At 49.0% G+C, this 13,653-nt stretch overlaps 1 protein-coding gene across 7 annotated transcripts in view; it reads left to right on the plus strand.

Moving 5' to 3' along the window:
* The window catches only part of GDPD5 (glycerophosphodiester phosphodiesterase domain containing 5), a 163,642-nt gene that overhangs the window by 146,262 nt on the left and 3,727 nt on the right, over nucleotides 1-13,653 (plus strand). For 5 of the 7 annotated variants that reach the window (XM_062639166.1, XM_062639168.1, XM_062639167.1 and 2 more), the window contains exons 11-15: nucleotides 593-811; nucleotides 2,488-2,645; nucleotides 5,123-5,270; nucleotides 8,909-8,991; nucleotides 12,117-12,131. In XM_062639166.1, coding sequence (XP_062495150.1) covers nucleotides 593-811; nucleotides 2,488-2,645; nucleotides 5,123-5,270; nucleotides 8,909-8,991; nucleotides 12,117-12,131 — 623 coding nt within the window. The remainder of the gene's footprint in view (nucleotides 1-592; nucleotides 812-2,487; nucleotides 2,646-5,122; nucleotides 5,271-8,908; nucleotides 8,992-12,116; nucleotides 12,132-13,653) is intronic. The other 2 variants (XM_062639170.1, XM_062639171.1) reach the window with 1 other exon arrangement.

Raw genomic sequence — 13,653 nt, forward strand, 5'->3', positions numbered from 1 at the left:
TCGGTGGAAACCTGAATCCACCATGGCTTCATCGCCATTCTGATCTGAGCTGATCTGGAGGTGTGATGGGGATGTCTGTATGGTATGTTACGCAGAAACTTGCACATGTGGTTGTGGGAATGCAGGGAAACTGCTCCTTGCCAAATGAGAAGAGCCCAAACACCCTCTGGAAGGATACTTTTTGGGATGTGCTTTGATGTTGATGTTCCTGAATGTCCTTAAGTGAGGAGCCCATCTCTTCTAACAGCCCTTAGCTGCTCTCTGGTCACTTGGTGATTGTGAACATGGTGTGAGAAAGTACAGTGTGAGTTCACTACCATGGAAAATGACATTACTTACCCTATAGCTCTGCTCTTCCTCTGGAAATGGGGTGACCTGTCCAGAACACCTTGCTTTCAGTAAGGATCTGCCGCTTCTCCTTAAGTAGGGGAACTGGGGCACAGAGAAACACTTGAGTGAGCTGCAATATGATCACCAACAGTAGCTGTCCACGTGCCCCAGTGTTGCCAAGGTGGGGTAGAAAAGGGTCTTCACCTGTATTGGGGTAGTGTGGAGTTCATGGCACTAAGACTGGGATGTGCTTTGCTTCCAGAACGACCCTTTCTGGACGGCCGGGTCTCTCTCAAGGTCTGACTACTTGGAAGCTGCCAACCAGTCGGTCTGCAAGCTGGCAGATATGCTGGAGGTGATCAAGGACAACACATCGCTCATCCTGAACTTCCAGAACCTGCCATCAGCTCATCCCTACTACAGCACTTACATCAACGTCACCCTGGAAACCATCCTGGCATCGGGAATTCAGCAGCAGGCTGTGAGTTCCGTGAGGTTGGGTATGGTCCCAAAATTGCCCTCCTTATGGGTTTCCCTGAATCCTTGAGTGTCTTCATTTGGGTATCAAGTCTGGTGGGATCCATTTTGAAGACTTAATTGGAAATGCCACTCTGTTCCAGGAAGTCATGCTGGAAAAGACTGCGACTCCAGGCTGGTGGCCCTAGAGGCTGGGGTTACCATAGACCTCTGAAAGCTACCCAAGGTGACTGCTGATGCAGCAGTATACCCTGGTAGTGAGAAGCCCTGAGAGAGTGTTGTACTAATGTTAGTATAGCTGGTAGATGGAGGGAAGTGATTATTCCCCTTACTCAACAATCATGTTCAATGTGGGGCTCGCTGATACATGGCAGATAAGCTGGGGTGAGACCTGCGGAGGCCACCAGCTGGGTTAGGGGGCTGGATATAGCAAGAAGTGCTGAGGGAACTGAGTCTCTTCATCCTGGAAAAGACAAGACTTTGAAGAGCTGCTATTAGGTCTCTCCAGCACCAGCAAGGAGGTTGTTGGGAAGCTGAACTGAAGCTCTTCACCGAGCTGCATGTCAGGATGGGAGGCAGTGGTCATAAACTGCAATGGGAGGTGTTCCTGCTGTGTATAAGGAAATGAGCTTTCCCTGTGAGGGCAGGCAAGTGTTGAGAGGGGCCCCGAGAGACCCAACTAGACATTAGCTGGATAGAAGGCAGAAGCTCTTCCCTGTGAGGGTGCTGGCACAGGGTGCCCAGAGAAGCTGTGGCTGCCCCATCCCTGGCAGTGTTCAAGGCCAGGTTGGACACAGGGGCTTGGAGCAAGCTGCTCTAGTGGAAGGGGTCCCTGCCTGTGGCAGGGGTTGGAGCTGGAGGAGCTTTAAGGTCCCTTCAACCCAAACCATTCTATGATGATTCTGTGATGAGTGTCACTAGATTATTAAACAAGCAATGCAGTGCACAGTGATTCTGCAGAGATCATCAGGTTGGGCCCAGCCTCTGCATGGCACAAGCCATAGAATCATAGAATGGTTTGGGTTGGAAAGGACCTTAAGATCATCCGGTTCCAACCCCCCTGCCATGGGCAGGGACACCTCACACTAAACCATGGCACCCAAGGCTCTGTCCAACCCGGCCTTGATCACCGGCACTGCCCAGCTTGTTTCCTGCATCCACTTCACATCCGTCAGCTGAGCTTGTGAGCAGTAATTCATTTGACACACTTTCAAAGCATGGTATGAGCTTAGAGACATCCTTGCCCTGGGCTGCGGTAGACATAGACCCTGATGAAAGAGGGTGAATAAAACTAGTTGTAACGACGGGGTTATGAAAAGTTTCTCGTGTGCATCATGTCTACACTGTCAGTTTTAGCCTTGTGTCCTTAGTTCTCTTCGTGCCCTGAACTGGACAGGAAAATCAGGATTTAAGGATGCTTCATGTCTCCTCATGAGCCTTTAGTGTAATCCCTTCATACCTCAACCCTTTTTACCTCCAAGTGAGTTTTGCACATCCTTTGTGCTCAAGAATAAACCTGAAACACATTTGATTCAAGATGTGGGGGCTGTAATCGTCTCCGACACCATTTGCCTGACAAACGAGGCAGTCCCTCTTGTGATTTAGCTTCTGGCTTGGTGTAACCTGGCTGCCTGCAGTGCTGCCTCGTGTGAACCACCTCTACCATGCTCTGTGTTGCAGGTGATGTGGCTGCCGGACGCGGAGAGGCAGCTGGTCAGACACATAGCACCGGGCTTCCAGCAGACTTCTGGCCTCAAGCTGGATGCAGAGCGCATGAGGGAGAAGGGCATCGTCAAGCTCAACTTGCGTTACACCAAGGTCACGAATGAGGATGTCAGGTACAGCCCCTCTCGTGGCATAGCCCATGTGCTCCACAGTGGGTGTTCACAGCTCTGAGCATCCTCCTGCATCCCTGGCCCCGCAGCATCTTCTCTGCTCGTCCCAGGCTGTTTTATCTGCACAGAGTTACCTTTTCAGATGATTTTGCTGTCGAAAGCTTGAGCTGTGCAAGCTTATCCCTACCCATCTCCTAGAATGTTCCCAGGAGCTGATTTGAATTCATTATGTGATGATCCTGTTTGAAATAAAACATAGGAATTGTCTGGTTCTTAGTACCCTGTCAGCTCTGGGGAAAAGTGAAGGCTTTTCACACAAAGTACCTCCCAGTGCTGTTTCATCCCCATTAGCTCCTGACCTTTGCTTGGCTTCATCTGCTCCAGAGTTACTATCACAGCATCTTGATTACTCCAAAGTCTGGGTATGCTTTCAGGAATTTCTTATCGCAGATTATCCATCCATTTCATTACTGTCCTGTGGCATCTATTGAGACTGCTCCAGTCTCCTCTTTAATGAGATTGGCACATTGTGGGGTTCCTCCCAGTATCTCCAAAGGAGCTGGTTTATTTGGGAGCATGTTTGGGCTGGAAGTAGGGAAGAGCTGAGCCTGCAGCTGTTTGGGTGTGTGCTCCTATCCAGTGTCACCCAGTGGTGTTTTCCCATGGCTGTCTGCAATCAGTCTAGCTTTTCACCTTTAAAACTAATGCTGTGCTTTAACTGCAGGGTAGTGCCTGCCTGGTTTTCATCCTGTTTCATGGAGAGGACTATATTGAGGTGCTGGAGCAGGGCCAGAGAAGGGGAATGGAGGTGGTGCAGGGCCTGGAGCCCAGACGTGATGGGGAAGGGCTGAGGGAGCTGGGGGGTTCAGTGTGGAGAAGAGAAGGCTCAGGGGGGACCTGATGGCTGCCTACAAGTGCCTGAGAGGAGGATGGAGCCAGGAGGGGCTGGGCTCTGCTCCCAAGGAACAAGGGATGGGACAAGAGGAACCAGCCTCAAGCTGCACCAGGGCAGGTTTAGATGGAGCTGAGGAACAATTCCTGCCCCAGAGGGTGCTCAGGCATTGGAACAGGCTGCCCAGGGCAGGGCTGCAGTCACCAGCCCTGGAGGTATTTAACAGATGAATAGATGTGGCACTTAGGGACATGGCTTAGTGGTGGCCTTGGCAGTGCTGGGGTGATGGTTGGACTGGATGAGCTAAAAGGGCTTTTCCAACCTGATTGTTTCTATCATTCTGAAGGCCTTGTGGTGCCCATCAGCATTGCTGCAGTCCTGCAGTGCAAGCCAGAGGGAGCTCAACAAGCCCTGGTTTAACACAGTTCTTTCAGTCCCCCAGACATCAGCCTCTAGATGTAACATTGCTACAACCACCCTTGAGCATCCCTTAGCCTTTGAAGCAGCTTGATCATGTTGTGAGCATTGAGATGTCCACATCTTATACAGTGCCCTTCCACCTCAAAGTGCTTTCCTGATATTAAACTGCAAGGATTAATCTCTGTACTGTCCATGTGAGGGAGATTAGTGATGCTTCTGCTGCATAGAGAGGGAGACAGAGTAATTAATGCAAATTGTATGGGTACAAGGAGTCCACTGTCAGTGCTTGTTTTGCTGCTGACAGCTCCTGTACTGCAGCTTGGGGTTTCAGCTGCTTGGAAAATGACCTCAGGAAGCTGGAAACTCTGCAACTGTCCTCAAAACAAGGGCATGGAAGTTGTAGGAATTGATGTTGGAAACACATCTCTCAGTTTTTAATTAAGCAAACTGCCAATGAAGTGTTACAGGTATCTGAGCCAGATGTGGATTTTACATCAACGTGATGAGGCGCTTGGTACACGAACGCGCTGCTCCATAGAATCATAGAATAGTTAGGGTTGGAAAGGACCTTAAGATCATCCAGTAGCAACCCCCTGCCATGGGCAGGGACACCTCACGCTAAATCATGGCACCCAAGGCTCTGTCCAACCTGGCCTTGAACACTGCCAGGGATGGAGCATTCACAGCTTCCCTGGGCAACCCATTCCAGTGCCTCAGCACCCTCACAGTAAAGAACTTCTTCCTTAGATCCAACCTGAACTTCCCCTGTTTCAGTTTGAACCCGTTACCCCTTGTCCTATCACTCCAGTCCCTAATGAAGAGTCCCTCCCCAGCATCCTTATAGGCCTCCTTCAGATACTGGAAGGCTGCTCTGAGGTCTCCATGCAGCCTTCTCTCCATCATTCATAAGGAAGTATCTGATGGTTTGTGGCTTGGGTTGGAGAGCATCCAGGTGGTGAAGAAACCTCTCAAGTTCAAACCATTTGCTTGTAATGCCCTTGGGTTGCTTATGAAGTGACTCTGCTCTGTTATAAATCTATTCCAAGCAATCCAAACCCAATACATGTGTGATAACAGCAGTGGCTGATGGCAACGGCTCTACTCTTAGAGACTAGGGCCTGATGTTTGCTGGGGGACTCGCATCTCACCATTGTCTGTCTCCTGGCAGGGACTACACCATGGCAAACCTGAGTGTGAATCTCTACACTGTGAACGAGCCCTGGCTGTACTCCATCCTGTGGTGTGCTGGTGTCCAGTCGGTCACCTCCGACAGCTCCCACATCCTTCGCAAGGTGCCTTTCCCCACCTGGCTGATGGTAAGAATGATGGGATGCACTGGAGGGGTGTGGAGGTGGTCACTGACCTCTGCAGCCACATCTCCGTTGGGTTTGTTCAGAAAGGTTTGGTTGGGTTCAATGTGCCTTTGTGCTTGAATGTTCCCCCTCTGTATGCTTGAGCCCCAAGGTGGTAACAGATCAAGCTCCTCTTCCACAACCCTTTCTTGTCCGATGGCCTCGTGCAGGGTTTGGGTGGGATTCTTGGAGATCGTGTTGCATGCCCCATTTAACCCCCGTGGTTTTTCCATTTGCTCCTGATGGAAGAGCATCTTTCCAGGTGTGTTGAGCAGCTGTTAGAGTTGCAGCAGAATCAGACATAGTGGTGAACCAGCAAAGCTGGCTTCTGTGTCTTGGTGAGGCTGCAAAACCAGCTTTTTTACCTGGTTTTAATACAAAATGAGGCCAGGTCTTACCTCTGGCTACCCCATTGCTGGACAAGATAAAAACAGAGACAAAAGGGCTGTCATATTGCCAGTAAATGCTTTGAAAACACCCCTAGCACTTTGGGTCTCTGAATCAAAACTAGTGTTCATGTTGGACAGGAGAGAGAATGATGGAATAGTTGCATCAAAGCATTCCCAAAACAAGAGCTCAGCTGCAGAGGAGTAAGTGTGTGTGATGGAGGGGATATTTTCTGCTGACAGATCCTATCAGGAGTAGGAGACAAGGCTGCTCTGGCAAATCTGCTTGGGAAAGAGGAGAATAAGGTGAGCATAAGGACGGTTTAATGTTGATGAGCTATGTGCATCTTTAGCTGGAGGAAGGATCGCAAGGTGGTGAACATCTATGCGTGATGTTCAGCTTAACCTACTGCTGTGTTTGTGCTCCACAAACTCACACCGGCGTGTGCTGAAGCTAGAGGTTGGAAATGGCTTTATAAAGGCTGAATCTGTTGGCAGCAGAGATTATCATAATGTGAATGGTGCTGCTGCAAACATCTGTTCTCCACCACAGCTGGCAGCCTCACTGATGATACTTGGAACCCTCCTCTAAGGGGTTTCCCACCAGCTCATCCCTCAGCTGCAAGTGCACGCTCTTACATCGCCAGCAGCATGAAGATCCCTTGATTTCCTGCTTACTGAAGTGCCTGGGTGCTGTAATGTAACCGACTTTGCCATCTGAGCCGCTTCCATATGGGACATGGCTTGGGAGCTGGAACAGAGCATTGCTCCTTCCAGGTTTTGTATGGCCAGCGCCCTCAGGGGCTTTGCTGGCCTTTATCACCAGCTGAACAGTGCAAAGCTGTTCTGCTTCCCTCACCCAGGGCCCATTTGCAATGGCAAAAATACATTTAACTTGTGTTGCGGTTAAACAAGAGGGAAAATTGAAGCGAAAGAGTCTCTTTTCCCTCCATTCTTGATGGAAAGCTGCTGGCAAGAAGAGAGCATCAAACATGGCATTAGAGCAGGGCTTTGTAAAGCTTGAGCTGGAGTTCAGCCCCCAGTCTGCTGTTCTTAAAGCAAGTACCCAGCATGGGACCCCCTCTGAGAGTCTCTCAGAGCTGGGGTTTGGGTTGCTCTCTGCCCAGTTGCACTGAATGGATGAAGGGTTTGATGGGCTGCAAAGGGGAGGATTACAGAAGTAGGATTTATACTGGGTAAAGCTTATAAAAGCCCCAACGTAATCCCCCTGGAACAGCCTTGTTTAAAGAAGAGGAAGTGCAGGATTCCAGATATATTATGTTATATATTCCAGATAGAATATATGTTATATTCCAAATATAACAGACTCCAGAGCAGGTCTTGCTTTGGATGGACCAGGACGAGTTGCCTCCTCAATAGATGCTCGCTGACCCGTGCTCCCTCTGCAGGACCAGGGAGGCATCTGCTCACTGGGCACTCAGTAGTGATGTGCGCAGGGTGAATGTCTTTGGTTTTCCTCGTTTGATCGCCTTGAAATTCCTTTTTTTTGTCACTTACAAAACCTCGGTTTGGTACCAAAACCTTCTAACTTTGAGATTGCTGCAGGACTTTAAAATGTATACATGGAACCAGATGTTGGAGTCTGCCCAGCAAACTCATGTCTGCCTATTGCTTGGGCTATGTCATAGGAAGCCCAACTTCTACCCCCCAGGAAAACCTGCTGTTTGGGCTCTTGAGTTGCAAAATACCAATGGTTGCATAAATGAAAGATGTAGATGGGTAGGTTTTGTTTTAACTTAAAACTCCGGAGCTTTCATTCAAAATAGTTCTGATGGCACTTTCCTGCCTAGAAAATGTCAGGAGACATCAGTTTTGTGTCTGCTCATCTTAATACATCCAATAAATGTAACGTTTAATGTCACCCTTCTGTAATTCAGCTGGAAAATACAAGTATTAAATCTTCATCAGCAGCACTGGCTAATTAAACCATTGTCATGCTAATTCCATGGTACACTTCCACAGGATAAATTGAGACACACAAAGATTCGCTGAGGGGGGGGAAAAACCCACATTGATCTCTGCTGGGAGACAGACATAGAGGAGTTGATGGCTCCCAACTGGTTTTATCCATATCACGCTGCCATTGTGTGAATTCATCTTTATGCATTATGTATTCCTTGTCTGTACTGAAATATTACTGTGTGCTTTAGTGGTGGTGGTGGTTAGGATGGATCTGTCAGTAACCTTTTCCTGGCTGGGAATAGTTCAGGTTTGGGATAGGAGAAATTCATTAGCATCACTCTCATGATACCGCATCACCCCTGTGCTGGGCTGCACCCCCAGAGCGTGAGCAGCAGCTCAGGGAGGGGATCCTGCCCCCCTGCTGTGTGAAGGGGAGACCCCTCCTGCAGCCCTGATCCAGCTCTGGGGCAGCAGCACAAGAGGGACGTGGAGCTGTTGGAGCGAGGCCGGAGGAGGCCATGGAGATGCTGCGAGGGCTGGAGCAGCTCTGCTCTGGAGCCAGGCTGAGAGAGCTGGGCTGGGGCAGCCTGGAGAAGAGAAGGCTCCTGAAGGGGAGACCTGAGAGCAGCTCCAGTGCCTGAAGGGGCTGCAGGAAAGCTGGAGAGGGGCTTGGGACAAGGGCCTGTAGGGACAGGCCAAGGGGAATGGCTTTAACCTGCCCGAGGGGAGACTGAGCTGAGCTCTTAGGCAGAAGCTCCTCCCTGTGAGGATGCTCAGGCATTGGAACAGGCTGCCCAGGGCAGGGCTGCAGGCACCGGCCTTGCAAGTGTTCACACCCCATGGAGACGAGGCCTCAGTGCCATGGGGCAGTGGTGGCCTTGGCAGTGCAGGGCAGGAGTTGGACTCAATGATCTTAAGGGTCTTTTCCAACCTGGTTGATTCTGTGATTCAGTGTGCACTGTCTGTATCCATCCGTGTTTTCTGACAGACTTCAATTTCCCAACAGCATCTTACCCTCACCTGAAGCAACAGCTGAGATAGAAACTTTCAGCCCTCCAAGATCTTTAAGTGTCAGCCCATGAAAGGAGGGAGCGTTTAAAATTGTTCCTGTTTGTGGCTTTTCCTGATAACTTCATTTTTAGATGATGCATTTTAGAAATGTCATAAACGTTGTGATTTATATGCGACTCCTGCAGCTCTTTCTGCCCTGGTGCTAACTTTGCCATTGTGTGGTCTGCCTCTGATTGAACAAACCAGAAGGTACGAGTTCTGCCTCTGTTCTTTGTCTTCCAGCCTCCAGACGAGTACCGCCTGATCTGGATCACGTCTGATCTCATTTCATTTATCATAATTGTAGGAGTTTTTATATTCCAGAAGTAAGTAGCATTGTTACAGCTCGATTGTCGTGTTATTGGTGACATGTGCTTTTGTTCAGAGCATGGGGTGGAGGTGGGAGAGAGGAGCAGCGTGCTCCAAAGGTGCTTGGATTGCAACAGCAGGGAAACTCTTTGTTATAACCCCTTACAGTGACTGCAAATGGTAATTCCATTCTGAGATGTGGCATTGAATTGGATGTAGTTGCTACTTTGTGAGAAGAGAGAGATCTCAAGGTAGCTGTGATAGGCACTTTGCTTTACTCATAAATACTTGTGGGAGAGAAATGAAATGCTTTACGGTAATAGACATTAAGAAAGAGATTAAAATGTATTAAAGGAAGAGTCATAGAATCGTAGAATGGGTTGAGTTGGGTTGGAAAGGACCTTAAGATCATCCAGTTCCAACCCCCTGCCATGGGCAGGAATGCCTCACTCTAGACACTGTCACCCAAGGCTCTGTCCAACCTGGCCTTGAACACTGCCAGGGATGGAGCATTCACAGCTTCCCTGGGCAACCCATTCCAGTGCCTCACCACCCTTACAGTAAAGAGCTTCTTCCTTATATCCAATCTAAACTTCCTCTGTTTCAGTTTGAACCCATCACCCCTTGTCCTATAGCTCCACTCCCTGATGAAGAGGTGATGTTCTGAGATTCCACCATTATAGTCTTCAAAAAGAACATGCTACAATTTTCTTACATCAGTTTGTTCCTTTTTGGGTGAAGAAATACAACTATGATTTAGCAAATCAAGTCAGTTGCTTAGTTTGATGCCTAGAGAAAGTCTCTCCATTTTCCATAGAAAAGGGACAGCAAGGGTTTGATGAGGGCCTTGCAGAAGCCTCTCTGTTAGCCAGGGACCCTTGAAAACCAATGTGGAGCATAAAGCCTAGAGGCAGAACAAGTTCAGACCCTGATAAATCAGGAGGAGGTAAATCAACTTCCTAATAACAGCGATGGCAAAGCTGCTCTCCTCCTGATTGCACTGGAGGAGTCCACAGTGTTCCTACCAGTGATGTGCCTTTTCTCCCAGGGAGGCATTTTAGCTGTCAGTGGTGACAGGGTAATAACCCTCTCTGGGAAGAAGTGTGAGCTCAGAGACGCAGTCCCTGTCACTCTGAAATTGCATCCCTTATTCCCCCGGCTCTATAATCTCATCTGCTTTGGCATGCACAAACAACTGTCCTGAAGACATCAAGGGACCTCTGCTTCCCTTCTGCCTTGAGATCCAAACTGCCTTCACGTTAGGAGCAGCAGTTTAATTTGCTCCAGCCTCCCGAGCTAGTGATTTTGCTGTCATGTTGTCCCAGTTCATTTGCTCTCAGCAATCTCATTCCTTCCCTGGGTACAAAATTACCCATGTATTTTTGCTGTGTTACAGCAGGCTATTGCTCCTGCCAGCACCTTCTATGAGTTTGACTTCAGGGCACACGTTGGATCTGTTTATAATGGTGTCTAAATGCACAGTCCAACGCTGTTACCTGTACCCAGCAGGTCCCCACTTCCAGCGTGTGGTAATAGAGTGAGCAGCAGATTCATAACTCAGATTAGATTACGTTTCCCAGCAGTTAATGAAACCACTGACTAAGATGAGATCAAAACTTTCCTAAGTAGTCTTGTGATCTGAATTGTGGCCCATTAAACCTCTCCTCCAGAAGTTCATTGTGGCTGTGTTGTCTGGAAGCTTCCTCCACTCCCTCAAATACATCAGTTGGTTTAATAAGAGATGTCCCTGTTCTTTAGACCCTGTGTTTCTCTGTCAGATGCATAAATGCAGGGAGGAGCCTGGAGGCAGGGAATGACCTCTCTGAAGAGCAGGATTTGAAGGCCAAGTTGATATTTGCAGCCGTTTCCATCACCTCCCATAGTCAGTTTTAGAAGGGTTTCCTGAATGGGACCCAGGAGAGCACAGCTGAAGGAATTAACCTGATTCAACCTCATGAATGGGAGCTATAGGTCTCAGAGCACAGTGAAATGATGCATGCTCAGAGAGGGAGCAGACACAGCTCTATGGACTTTGCAATAGTTGGTCTTTTCTTCTCTATACATATATAATTTCTTCCAGTATGGAAAAGGTTTGATGGAGCAGGGCAAGAGGAAGCAGGGTAAGGAAGGGGAGCTATTATTGCAGGATTTCTCTTCCACCTTCAGCGTGTGAGAAGAGCTGGAAATCACCCCCAGCTTTCCTCAGGGTCCATCAGAACCACTGAGCTCCCAGCCTCTGGACCTCACATGGAAAGGCAGTAGTTCAGAGAGGTCTGGCCGTGTCCATCATAGCAGGGCTGAATGTCGTATTTTGGATCTCTGCCGTAGGACAACTCATAGAATAAATCATAGACTGGTTTGGGTTGGAAAGGACCTTAAAGCTCATCCAGTTCCAACCCCTGCCATGAGCAGGGACACCTTCCACTAAAGCAGCTTGCTCCAAGCCCCATCCAACCTGGCCTTGAAACTCTTGAGGGTTGCACTAGAGGACCTTTGAAAGGTCCCTTCCAACCCAGACAGTTCTATGAACTCAACCTCAAGTAGTAGGAGGAAGAAGGAGAAACTCTAGTACTAGAAGCTGGACTTTCTGCAGCAAAGGGCTTGCTCTTCCAAGAGCCTTGTGCAGGGCAGACCCATTTCCATGCCATTGCAGTTTCTCCACCACATGAAAGCATTGGTAGCAGTATTGGGGATCTATCAAAAACAAATCACAGAGAGTTGCCCAACTACTACCTGCTGATGTGATTCAGCTCCGGGAAATGGGGTTTGGCATTTGGCCTTCAGTGTTGTGGTTTCTTGTTCTGTCGTGTTATTCCAAGTCAATTTTGGGGCAAACCAGAGCTGCTTCCTTCATGCAAGGATGGAGGGGGTGGGTGGGAGCAGAGCCACCGCTTCGATGTGCTCGTCCTCTCTCCTACGCATGGCTTGGCTCTTCTCTGTAGCCATGGGTAGGGATTGCTCCTGCTCCTCTGCTTCAGCCCCAGTGACAGGATCGGGGCAGCCTCTCCGAAGGGGGAATACCAACTGTGAAGACTTCTAACTGATCTCTTTTTGCCTCTTTGCCTTGGTTATTTTCTTACTGCTCTGACTGTTGTGCATGTTCCTCCTCTTTCTCTCTCTGCTGCATTCTGGCATCTCACAGCTATCACATGATCAGGTAATTCTGGTGCTTTCCTCCTCTTTCTCTTTTCCATTCAACCTTCCTTTCTCTCTTTCTTTCTCCCTCTTTTCTATGGCTTCACTGCAGATGGACACAGTTTTTATGATGCTTTCAGGCATCTACCTTCACATCGGGGACCATAGGTGTCTGAACGTTGCATAGCCCATAGCCATGAAGCTGGTGGATGTTTTGAAGGCAGTCTGACCTGATGCAGTGATCTAAGTTGCTGCCTTTTAAAACAGCCCTATTCTGAGGTCCTGCAGCATGTTATGACTGAGAAAATCCCATTGGATATAATGCTCTCTCCATGGAAATGATCCCATGCAAAACATCCCCTTCCTTCCTGCATTTACCAGTGGGTTTTGGCACCAACCTCTTCTAAATTGGCCACTTCCAAAGAAAATAATATAACTTGTTCAATACATGAAGTAGCACTTCTCTAGCCCTGGGAATGAATTGATAAGGCTAATAGCTGGAAGGGTTTGGCTCATCAATTGCTGCACTTGGAATTTGGGATCTTTGAGTCTCTTTCAAGTTATACCACTGTGAAACTGGGAATTCAGTGTGAAAATAAATAGGAAAAGGAAGAGAATGGGCCTGGGATGGTGGATTGGAAGTGTCACCAATTGGAAAACCAGATTTCTCCTGGTATTGGCTGTTTTCTCCCCCGATGTTTGACTTTTCTCCTCCCCTTGGAGGGAAGCGCTGTCACTTTCCTGCAGTAAAGCCTTCACCGTGTCCATACTGGGAGCAAACTCTTCACGTGTTTCCTTCTCCATTCCTTCTGCTGTGTGCCATGGGGTTGGGTTCCTGAGGACGTGGCTTCGTGCTTATCTGCCCCTTTCCTTCTGCCCACCCATTGCCTCGGGGGTTGGGGTTGGCCATCTGCATTGCCTGCTCCACGAGGTTCCTTGGACTCAGCGTTATGTCCTCAAAGCGTCTCCCCAAAGCAGGACCTGGCTATGGGGCTGAGCTGAGCCCTTCTATGGGTACAGGGAGGTTGGGTGTTTTCCCCTGTTCTCCTCCTCTTTGCTCCCTGGCTTATGGATAAGGAGAAGACAGGCATGGAAGAGTTGGGCTTTAGGCAAGAGCATTGCAGGATGGGGACTCTGGTTGCAGCTGGCTTGGCTCTTTGCTCGCTCCATCTTATCACCTTGGTACCAAACAACCCCATTTTCTCCCCTCTTTCCCACCCCATTTAGCATCTCCCCTCCAAAGCAAGGGTCCAGCCGTGGCCCTAACACAGTGTGTGCTGTCTCTGTGTTGTTGTCCCAGTATTTTTTAGTCTGTTCCCACCCCGTGTCCGTCTGGTCCGCTTTGACGCCAACCTCCCAGAGCAAGACCTACCTGCTGTCTGTCTGTCTGGCCTTTTTGCACGCTGCTGTCCTAAACGTGGTCCATCACAACACAGCCCAAGGGGGTAGGAGAGGTGCTGTTTTCTCTTAAACAAGCTTTCTTGGAGACCCAAAGGCTACCGAGCACAGCAGAGGGTATTTCGGATGGTGTTGATCGGAGTTGC

This window comes from Pezoporus occidentalis, unplaced genomic scaffold (genome assembly GCF_034315485.1).
Source record: "Pezoporus occidentalis ecotype Australia unplaced genomic scaffold, CSIRO_AGI_Poc_V1 ctg6, whole genome shotgun sequence".
NCBI classification, from domain to species: domain Eukaryota; kingdom Metazoa; phylum Chordata; class Aves; order Psittaciformes; family Psittacidae; genus Pezoporus; species Pezoporus occidentalis.